The sequence below is a fragment of the Primulina eburnea genome, chromosome 6 (assembly GCF_022965805.1).
Source record: "Primulina eburnea isolate SZY01 chromosome 6, ASM2296580v1, whole genome shotgun sequence".
NCBI classification, from domain to species: Eukaryota; Viridiplantae; Streptophyta; class Magnoliopsida; order Lamiales; family Gesneriaceae; genus Primulina; species Primulina eburnea.
Window position 1 is genome coordinate 30370794 of NC_133106.1, and position 11700 is coordinate 30382493.

The 11700-nt window shown below is 29.9% G+C and overlaps 1 protein-coding gene across 1 annotated transcript; it reads right to left on the minus strand.

Moving 5' to 3' along the window:
• Positions 1-2893: 2893 nt before the first annotated feature.
• On the minus strand, positions 2894-5528 carry LOC140834162 (G-type lectin S-receptor-like serine/threonine-protein kinase LECRK3). Its single transcript, XM_073198839.1, has one exon. It carries the CDS (start codon positions 5425-5427, stop codon positions 3043-3045), a length of 2385 nt encoding a protein of 794 aa, XP_073054940.1. The 5' UTR covers positions 5428-5528; the 3' UTR covers positions 2894-3042.
• Positions 5529-11700: the final 6172 nt, after the last annotated feature.

Consider the following 11700-nt stretch of genomic DNA (forward strand, 5'->3'; position numbering starts at 1 on the left):
CAATAAGATTATTCTATACTACACCCAGAGTCTAAAGTATTTCTTTCCTATGATGTGATCAGATGTTAGCACTTGGATCATCAAATATATGTCAACTTCCATTAAAATGTGAGAGACTCAACATGATCTAATAGTATTAGAATATAGGGAGAAAAACTTTCGATACAACATATACTAATTCCTACAACATTCACGTAAACAATTATTAACTCAAACCATTTGTTAACACCAACAAGGACTTTCAAGAGATCGTGATGCCATTTATACATGGACTTGTCATCTCCCATATATCAAATTAACACAACTAACTTAAGATTTATTAAATCTAAAAAAGTGAAGGAAAAAAAACCCATTAAATTTAGAGTATTCCCTTATATTAATTTATATGGAGCCCAATTATAATTATAGAAAATTAATATTAATTTAACTAAATTTTGTAAATTATTTTCTTTATACGTGCATGCATTTTAGTACCAATTTATCAGCATACGATTTGGCAAGAACTTTTGCATGCGAGAATAAAAGATAATAGAGATGGAAAATGAGGCACTTGATAAATTCCACACGCAAACATGAAACTACTACATGGAATTTGAATACCATAATCAAAGCTTGGAAAATTTTAATCCATCGATACGGTTCTTTGATTTGGTCGTATCAATAATCTCGACATTAATATTATATCATGTGGTCCCGACAAATTAAAAATGAATTAACAATATTTAAGTCCAAACATAAATTATAATCATGTGTATTTTGTAAGAAATACTTAGTTTTAATTAATCTGACAAGCTTTTTATTTCAACTATGTGAACTTAAAAATCCAAATATTATATTACATATATCCAATTTAAGTTGATTGATAATCAATTTAAGTTACTTACTACCTGAGATGCGTATATTTGGATATTATTTTCAACAATATATATCTTGACCGTAAAATTGTTAAACATTTCGTACATAAAAATTATAATTATAGACCTAGCTGATTTGATTCAGTTGATACTTAAAATTTGCACTATAATATCAACTATATGTACCTATATTTATTTTTTTAGTTTTCATGGATTATATATGATATAAATAATATAACAAATTAAAATATATCGATACCCAAAACTCACAAATTTATGGCACAAATTCAAGAATATGTGTTTATTTGAACCAAAAATACGATGAAGCTGAAATGATAAAAACGGAGGACTGAATCATAAGTTATATTTGATGTCAAGAACGGGAGCTCAAGTCCCCCTTAAAAAATGGATCGGTCACAAAACAATCCAAAAAATTGGGAAAAAAAATTATATGAGTAAGATTCACGTAACACAAAATCAACTTGCCTTCTTTGCTTGAATCCAAAACATTTTGGTCAGCATGTTTACATATTGTGTGTTATTAAAAGAAAAATACCTTAAAGTTATTGGTCTTCTTTCTATGGTACTCTTGCTTGATATATCTAACATGTAAACTTGAAAAATCTTTCGATCGGTCTTGACAATCCTGGATCCATGGACAACATATGGTTGTCTGTGGTGCAATGACGACGCCGGGTTTCGACTAGAAAAACGTGTAATGTATATGTATTTACATAATAAGTACTATATTCATTCACCTGATATATATATATATATATATATATATATATATATATATATATATATATATATATATATATATATATATATATATATATATATATATATATATATATATATATATATATATATATAAAGAAAGAAAGAAATGAAACCGAAAAGATGAGGGAAAAGGAAGAAATCGGTTCGAATCGGATCGTTGCTTTCAAACATTATAAAGTTTTAATTTTTTGACGTCTTTTGGCAAGAGACGATTCAACCAATGGGTGGTTTTTTGGAAAAGGACATCATTTCATTTGAATTGTGTCTCTTGAAGGCAACTTCTGGATTCCATATATTCCTCCACAAAGTTCTTCCAGAAAAAGAAGCGTGAATAATTCCCTCAAGCAAATTTCTTCTTTTCTTCTCGTTAATTTTAAACTTGTGATTTCTGCTCCAAAAAACTTGAAGGAGTGTAACTTTCAATTTTTCAGAGATATAGGTTTTGTATCCTGGAGGTTAATTCCTTGAGACCATTTACATCACAGAAGTGGGAGGAATTAATACCTTAAAGAAAACACATTTGTGTGCCTAACCTATACATGCAGTACCATTTCCCATAATTTTATACAACAAAACGATGACTATTAATATAAATAATTAATTCGTTACTATCCTATCAATATGATATATATAAAATAAATATTAAATTATCAACTATTCAACACTTGTTAAAAAAATAACATATTACGTATCTATAATCATTCATCTCATCCCACGAGTCGGGAGTAATAGAAATTTTTGAAATTCAAAAAGTTCATTAGAATATAAATGGTCCTTTATTTAAGTATTCCTAATTTTCAAAAAATGTCAAAATAAATAATATTTTAAAAAAACTAAATACATAATTTTTACATAAAGTGTTGTATATTATGTATAATATAAAATTTTATTATCTCAAACATTGGACTACATGTTTTTGGTAAGTGATTAATATATAAACTTCTATAAATAATTTTCGAAATGTAATTATTGTACTACTATAAGATTTAATATTTAAGTTGCATTGATATCACCGGTTACAATTTTGATAAAGAGATCGACATTCAATTCTACAATATACATGTATGTATATATATATATTTCTTTTTCAACTTTAGAAACCTAAATTTTAGAGAGAATAAAAAGTTTTTGAATACAAGTCTATACTAGGATTTCGGAATTTTGTTGAATTAGTGAATGAAAACATGTTTGTTAAAATTAAAATCTTCATGGACACTTGAATATATTTTTTCACAGTGCCTGTATGTACGCACAAGTAAACAACAGTGTTCAAATATTTAGTTATTAATTTTTTTGTCTGAATTTAGATAGCAACAAAAAAATTCAGAATTTAATGATCCTTATTTCCTTGTTCGAAACACAGCTTCAACTACATGACTTAGTCCATCATCTTGAAGCACCAACATCATACGAAGCTGGATTGAGGATCCGGTGGAAGAGGCACTTCGATAGATCCTTCGAGCATATGCAAAACTCTCTTCATGTTAGGCCTCAATGACGGATCTTCTTGAATGCACCAAATGGCGACCAACACGAATTTCTTGAACCGTTTGATATCGTTTGTGGCTTCCTCGTCATTGGCAACTAGCAAGTGCAGTGTACCGTCTTTGTAACAATCATAAGCCCAATCAGACAGAATCTCCTCGTGCTGATTCGTAATGCTTGTTTCGAAATTCTTTCTGCAGCAAATGAGCTCCAGCAACAAGATACCGAAGCTGTACACGTCGACTTTTACTGTGATAGGCATGTTTCTGAACCATTCAGGAGCTACATATCCTTTGGTTCCACGGATCATGGTAGTTGTTCGGGTCTGATCATCTTTTAGAAGTTTTGCAAGCCCAAAATCCGAGATTTTCGCTACCAAGGATTCGTCCAAGAGAACATTTTGAGGCTTGATGTCGCAGTGTATGATTTGAGTGCTGCACTCTTCATGCAAATAGCAGAGTCCCCTTGCGGTTCCGATTGCAATCTGTACTCTTTGGTACCAATTTGGCCTCGAGTTCTGGAAAAGAAATCTTGCTATCGAGCCATTACTCATGTATTGGTAAACGAGAAGCCTGTTTTCACCTTCATCACAGTATCCTAGTAATTGCACCAGATTTTTGTGGTTAGTTCTGCTGATTGAGTTCAATTCAGTTTTCAGTTCTTGTTCAGAATCTTTCGCTATCTTATTCAGCTTTTTCACCGCAATTAAACCATCATTTTCGTTCATCAGAGTCCCTTTATACACAGTTGAGCAAGCCCCGCTACCAAGTTCTTCCTTGAATCCATTTGTTGCCTCTTGTAATTCTTTGAAAGTGAAACTTCTTATGTTGGCCGAGTACGGATGAAGAATCTTTGATTCTCGTCGTTTTAAATGAAAACCAAACAACAAGAAAGCAACGAGTAGGAGCAAGTTGACAAATACCGAACTTCCCAACAGAACAGATCCTGTAATAATGAGAGTGGATCTTTTGTTCTTGTTCGGAATATTAGCTGGAGGGGCTAATGTGGCATTACTTTTCCTTACCTTTATAAATGCTTTCCCCAGGACGCTCGAGTCAAATCTTCCATTCGAAAGAGGGTACTTTTTCTTCCAACATCTCTTGCGTCTAAAGATAGCAGCGGCACATAAACAATCATCAAGACAATCCTGCCGACACCAATCTTCTTGGACTTGTTGATATGACATGTAACTGCCACCAGGGAAATCGGTGTTATACATGTCGTCGAAGTTGAAAAGTGATGCATCTTGTGATTCTTGATCACAAATCTGTGCGACGAAATCTTGCTTGCATCCGCTCATCTTGTCACTTGGATTCATAGGAGAGTAACCGGTAGGACAGAAACAATAAGGCCTCTGATCAGTTCCCAGGGAGCATATGCTGTTGAAGCCACACGCACCCCATACCGAATTGTTTGGTATGCTGAGACATATATTCTCTGGTAAGAAGTGCAAAACGGACCAACTCATCGGCCTTCCACCTGTTGAATTACCAAACTTGGGATATACATAATGCCTGAGAACCCCGTCATAATCCAATATCATTCTCTGGTAATATAGGGCGGTTGAAGCGCCATTTGAAGACAGAAAATCAAGTATTGTTCCATTCTCTGCTGTAAGGGAGATGTAGCCAGATTGGTTAAAGATCACTTGGAATCCACTGCCAACAGTATTTGATGCCCAATACGCACCGATGCTGTCGTCCATGGGGAAGTTTCTGTTGTAAGACACAAGATTCCCATCACCTTGCATCGCAAAGATGAATCTCCCACTGGAGTAATTCGTCTCCGAAAAGCTTGAAACCAATCTACCCCCTTCATTCAATATCTGGGACGGTAAAATCGTATCAGTTGGATCATTAAAACTTTGCCACAAGAGAGCTGATGTATTGCCCACCAATACAAAGTTACCGCTGTCAAGCATGGCGCCATATGCGACAGCCGAGCCCGCCAGATTAGGAGTCCAAATTGGCTGGCCCCTCGGATCATCGAGTTCAGATCTCCCATCTGTAAAAATATGAAACTTAGATCCTTCCGCAGCTGGTTTATCTCGATTTGCAGACCAAATTATAGTTTTTTCGGGTAGACTGTCGAACCAGATGGCTAGCAAGTAGCCTCCACCAGGCACGATCTGTCGGAATCCAAAAGCAAAATCACCGGATGGTGATGGCCAAGCTGAATTCTCATTGTTCGCAATGAGAGATGAACCCAAAGAAACGTTGCGATAGGACTGCGCTGTGGCTAATATTGGAAGCAAAAGAACCAACATGAAATGTAACATTTTACAAAAATTAACAGCGTAAGCCATTGGAGCAAGGGAAGATAATGGACTCACTTAAAACAAGAAAGGAGAATATTACAGCTCTATAAAATGTTTGGCATCTGATTAATTATTTTTCGTCTTTTGTCAGCACTGTAATCTCTGGATTCATGCACAATATTTATTATGGATGTCTTTTGTTAAGTGAAGTAAATGGTCAACTCTATGCTAATCAGATTCCTTTTAAAAAAATAGAATGATGTGTGAACATAAATTGACTTATTTGATTTTTAATATGCAAATGTTTGGTTCGAACGATAAGATGATATGAATTGGAGTAGGTATCATGTGAGACCGTCTCACGGATCTCAATGTGTGAGACGGGTCAATCATACTCATATTCACCATAAAAAGTAATACTCTTAGCATAAAAACCAATAAATACTTTTTCATAGATTACTCAAATAAAGATCCGTCTCACAAAATATGATCCGTGAGACCATCTCACACAAGTTTTTGGCTATGAATTGATAACATATATCGTATTCCAAATCTGTGGGCTAGGAATGTTTGACTTTGACCATATCTAAAACTCAAGTCTTACAAGTGAGACGAGGACCAAGTCTCTTAAATTTTAAAAGTTTTCGTGTTTGAGTTAGCGCGTTAATTTTAATTTTTGATTATTTTGATTTAATTATTGATATGAGATATGATTTTCGATATTATATTAATATGTTTCAACGTCACATAAACATTTTTTTTGTGTCTAGTAGATATATATTTTTTTAAATATGTCACAATTCCAGTAATATGTTACGATATAAATCCCGGCTGATTAACAAAACTCATCGCTTCGTCTAGACCTGTAGTGTTGCGAATTTCATTGTTTAAGGCTCCCAAGTCCCACATAGTGTTTTTTCCATTTTTAGCAAAAAAAAAAGTTTTAATTTTACGTGTTCGCTTATTTCTCAAGTCTAGTTGTTTTGTTTTATTTATTTATTATTATGTAGCTTGTATATTTTTTATTTTTGGTTTTTGTTATCAATTAATTCATAATTTTATTCAACTAATTTTCATATTTATTTCAATTTTGGTTTTTTTTTCCCGAAAAAAATATTGACTTAGCATCGGTTATGTAAACAATGTTCGGCATCACATCACCATTTTTCGATACCATGCATCACTTTTCTCATACTGTATCAGCATTCCAGTGAAAAATTGCTAAAATGAGAAGGAAAAAAAGTGCAAGTTAATTTATTAAAATTGATAATTGACTGATAACAAGACCAAAATGAAAAATATGCAAGTTACGTAAGGGTTTTCATCTGTTCGGTGGGTTCGGTTCAGTTTCGATTTTCTATTTTGATTTTAGAAATATATAATCCGATATCCAAACAATTTTCTTTCGAATCGATTCGGTTCGCTTTTCTACCAAAAATGTTAATATATTATCTTTTTACATGATTTCTTAGGGCATACGCATTGGTGGATGTTATAACACCCACCATCTCATCAAAAATCGTGGGGTCCACATGACACATACACATTACATTAACACATCTATTCTCTCACATTCATTTTAACATTCACACTGGGTCCCGCTGTCCACTCATTCATCTTACTCTTATTTTACATTAAATAAATTCAATTTCAAATTTTTTAAGAAATTAAAATTAGGGTAAATTTGTGAAAAATACATCTGTCACATTTCAAATTAAGATTCAGTACCTAGCAATATTTTTTTAAGAATTAGTACCTGACAATGTCATAACTTTAGGTTTAACTCCCCACAAACCCAAATTTACATTTTTGCCCTTATATTGTTTAAATAATATATTATTTTATTCACAAAAATTTCATAAGTCTTCTCCATCTAAAATATATTTTTTAAATAAATATTTTTTTCTAAATTATCACGGAATAAGAGTAAATACTTATTTTGACATACAAAGTACCTATTATTGGGTTTCAGATACTTGATTCCATTTTTTGAATACTCCAAATGTATAAGAAAATACTATATTTTCGATTAATCACCACAAATGTAGTCATTGTTGGGTTTTCATGAAAAATGAATTAAGATGACTTATTCATGTAATTTTATTTTTTCAAAAAAAAAACATAGTTCATCACTTATCATGAAATAAGATTAAATATTTATTTTGACATATAAAGTACATATTTTGGAGTTTCAGATGCTTGATTTGACTATCTGAATACTCCAAATATGTAATAAAATACTAGATCTTCGAACGATCACCATAAATTCATTAATTGTTGGTATTTTCATATCATTTTATTTTTTAAAAAAACATAAGTCATCACTCATCATGAAATAATATTAAGTATTTATTTTGACCAACAAAATACATATTTTGAAGTTCCAAATGCTTGATTTTACTCTTTGAATACTCCAAATGTATAAGAAAATACTGGATCTTCAAGTTATTACAATAAATTCAATAATTGTTGGTATTTTCTTTGAAAATGCATTAAGATGACTTATTCATGTCATCTAATTTTTGAAAAAACGCAATTTCTCACTCATTGTTGAATTAGAAAAATTAATTATTTTGATCGATAAAATACCTATTTTCGGGTTCCAGATATTTGATTTGGCTATTTGAATACTTCAAATGTGTAAGAAAATACTTCAATTTCAAGTAATATTAAGTGACTTTTGATTGTGCCATTTGTGAAGTTAAAATGCGATACTTAAATTGATACACAGAGTATCTAATTAGAGCATATAAATACATGATTTTTCCCCGTAAATACTCATATCCAATTATTTGAGGATGTAAAAATTTAATTTGAAGTTAATATTAAGTGACACCGATGATGATATTCATGAAGCAAAAATGTGATACCTAAATTCATATAAATAATACATAATTCGAGTTCGCAAACACTTGATTTTACCTTTTAAATACTAAATTCGATTGAGTATGTCAAAATATATAATTTGAATATAATATTGAATATTTTTTGATGATGAATTTGTGAATAAAAAACGTGCTACCTAAATTGATACAAATAGTACCTAATTTGATTTCACATATACTTGATTTTACCCTTTTAAGACTCAATTTTGATTATTTTGGGATATAAAAAATATAATTTCAAGTAATATTGAGTAATTTTTTATGTGTCATTTGTGAAGTTAAAATGTAATACCTAAATTAGTACAAAAAATATCTAATTCGAGTCTACCAATACTTTATTTTACTCCCTAAATGAGAAGTATTTTATTTTGAGTTTGCATATACTTGATTTCATAAATGAGATACTCACAATATGTATTAAAATACTGGATATTCGAATAAGCAACGTAAGTTCAACAAATGTTGATATTTTTATGGAAGATACATTTGTATAACATATTCATCTTATTTAATAATAATAAAAAAACAAATTCTCAACTAAGCATGAAAATTTTAAAGTACTTAGTTTTACTTGAGAAGTACCTAATTTGAGTTTACAAATACTTAATTTCGTAAATGAGATACTCACAATATGTATTAAAATACTAGATATTCGAATAGACAACGTAAGTTCATCAATTATTGATATTTCCATGGAATAAGCATTTGGATGACATATTCGTATCATTTAATATTTTTTCTGTAAAATAAAAACAAATTCCCAACTAAGCATAAAAATTTTAAAGAATTTGTTTTTATTTGAGAAGTACCTAGTTCGATATTGCAAATATTTAATTTAGTACATGAGATACTCATAATATGTAATAGAATACTGGATATTCGAATATGCAAGGTAAGTTCACCAGTATTTTAATGCATATTGTGAGTATCTCATTTACGAAATCAAGTATTTGCAAACTCAAATTAGGTAATTCTCAAGTAAAACTAAATACTTTAAAATTTTCATACTTATTTGAGAATTTTTTTACCAAAAAAATTATTAAATAAGATGAATATGTAATACATGCTTAGTGATCGAGCAAAACTTTCATTGTAAAATTCTTAGTAACAATTAATAATATTCAAGATCGAAATAATCACAAAGTGCACGATGTCAAGTAATAATATAATCATGGACTTTCAATAATCGCAAGTGCACGAAGTCAAAATGTTCCATGCTTAGTGATTGAGCAAAACTTTCATTGTCTAAGAACTGTATTTCCCAATTATTATTCTCAGTTATTCATTTTTTAGCAGTGATACTTCAGATGATTGTTTACTACTATGATTATTAAATAAAAAATCAATGAAATGGTTCAAGGATTAAATGATGAAATAAATAAGCTAGAATGATTGATTAAAGTTCAATGAGAAATGAATTTGTTGGGAATCTGTGTTCACCTACCTCTCGCTAATCTTCTTAATTCATTCGACAATGATCTATGCTTTCGACGAGATTTCACATCCAATTGAACACACACTCTCAAGTTATGTCAAACTAATTCAACTCAGTGAATTAATTAAATTTCTTTAATTATTTATTAATGGTGAATTGCATGTCGTTTATTAAATCTCATAGCTTTCGAGCTATTGTATTATGACTATTGACGTGTATCCGATTTCATATTTCTCTGTAAATTGTAAATCCACGGATTATGCTATTCGTTCCTATCACGGGCTATTCTCTCGAAGAACATTGTCCGGAAATCTCCAAATCTTCGCTCTAAGCCTTTTTTCTCTTTCAAAGCTTTGCGGCTGCTGAAAAGTCCTTGAACATGTCATACAAATGCATTTTGGATAGAAATGCGAGCACTTGGTGTACTTACGTTACATATTCGAATATTTAGTATTTTAGTACTCATTATGAATATATCATTTACCAAATCAAGTATTTTAAATATGAAATTAGGTATTTCGCAAGTAAAACTAAGTACTTGAAAAAGTTCAATGCTTAGTTGCGAATTTATTTTTTTAACAATAAAAAATAATTAAATAAAATGAACATGTCATCCAAATGCATCTTAGATGAAAATGTGAGCATTTGGTGAACTTACGTTTCATATTCTAATATCCAGTATTTTAATACTCATTCTGAGGATTTCATTTAATAAATCAATTATTTTAAAAATGAAATTAAGTATTTCGCAAATAAAACCAAGTACTTCAAAAGGTTCAATGATTAGTTGCGAATTTGTTTTTCTTTTAAAATAAAAAAATAAATGAAATGTACATGTAATATAAATGCATTTTGGATAGAAATTCGAGAACTTGGTGAACTTACATTACCTACTAGAATATCCAGTATTTTATTAACTTTTATGAGTATCTCAATTATCTAATCAAGTATTTAAAATTGAAATTAGGTATTTCGCAAATAAAAATAAATATTTCAAAATGTTCAATGCTTAGTTGAGAAAGTATTTTTTAAAAAAATATAAAAAATAATTAAATGAAATGAACATGTCATCCAAATCCATCTTGGATGGAATGCGAGCATTTGGTGAAATTACGTTGCATATTCGAATATCAGTATTTTAATACTCATTCTGAGTATCTCATTTACCAAAAAAAGTATTTTAAAATTGAAATTAGGTATTTCGCAACTAAAACTAAGTACTTGAAAATGTTCAATGCTTAATTGCGGATTTGTTTTTAACAATAAAAAAATAATTAAATGAAATGAACATGTCATCCAAATGGATCTTGGATATTTATAGACTCGAATTAGATACTTTTTATATCAATTTAGTTATCACATTTTAACTTCACAAATAACATATCAAAAGCCACTCAATATTACTTGAAAATATATTTTTTATATCCCAAAATAATCAAAATTGAGTCTTAAAAAGGTAAAATCAAGTATATGTGGAATCAAATTAGGTATATTTGTACCAATTTATTTATCGAATTTTTAATATCACTAATTTCATCATCAAATATTACTCGATATTAAATTCAAACTATATATTTTGACATCCTCAAATAATCGAATTTGTGTATTTAAAGAGTAAATCAAGTATTTGTGAACTCGAATTATGTACCATTTGTATTAATTTAAGTATCACATTTTTACTTCACCATCAGTGCCACTCAATATTAACTTCAAAATATATTTTGACATCCCCAAATAATTGGATATGAGTATTTAAGGAATAAAATAATGTATTTTTCAGATTCAAATTAGATATTTTTTTTACCAATTTAGGTATCACATTTTATCTTCACAAATGACACCATCAAAAGTTACTTAATATTACTTGAAACTCAATTATTTTCTTAAACATTTGAAGTATTGAAATGGCCAAATCAAATATTTGGAACCTCAAAATAGGTACTTTATCGATCAAAACAAGTATTTTTTCTAATTTCATGATGAGTGAGAAACTGTGATTTT

Coding starts and splice junctions, on each gene's coding strand:
- LOC140834162 (XM_073198839.1), bottom strand. CDS start 5,427: ATGGCTTACGCTGTTAATTTTTGTAAAATGTTACATTTCATGTTGGTT.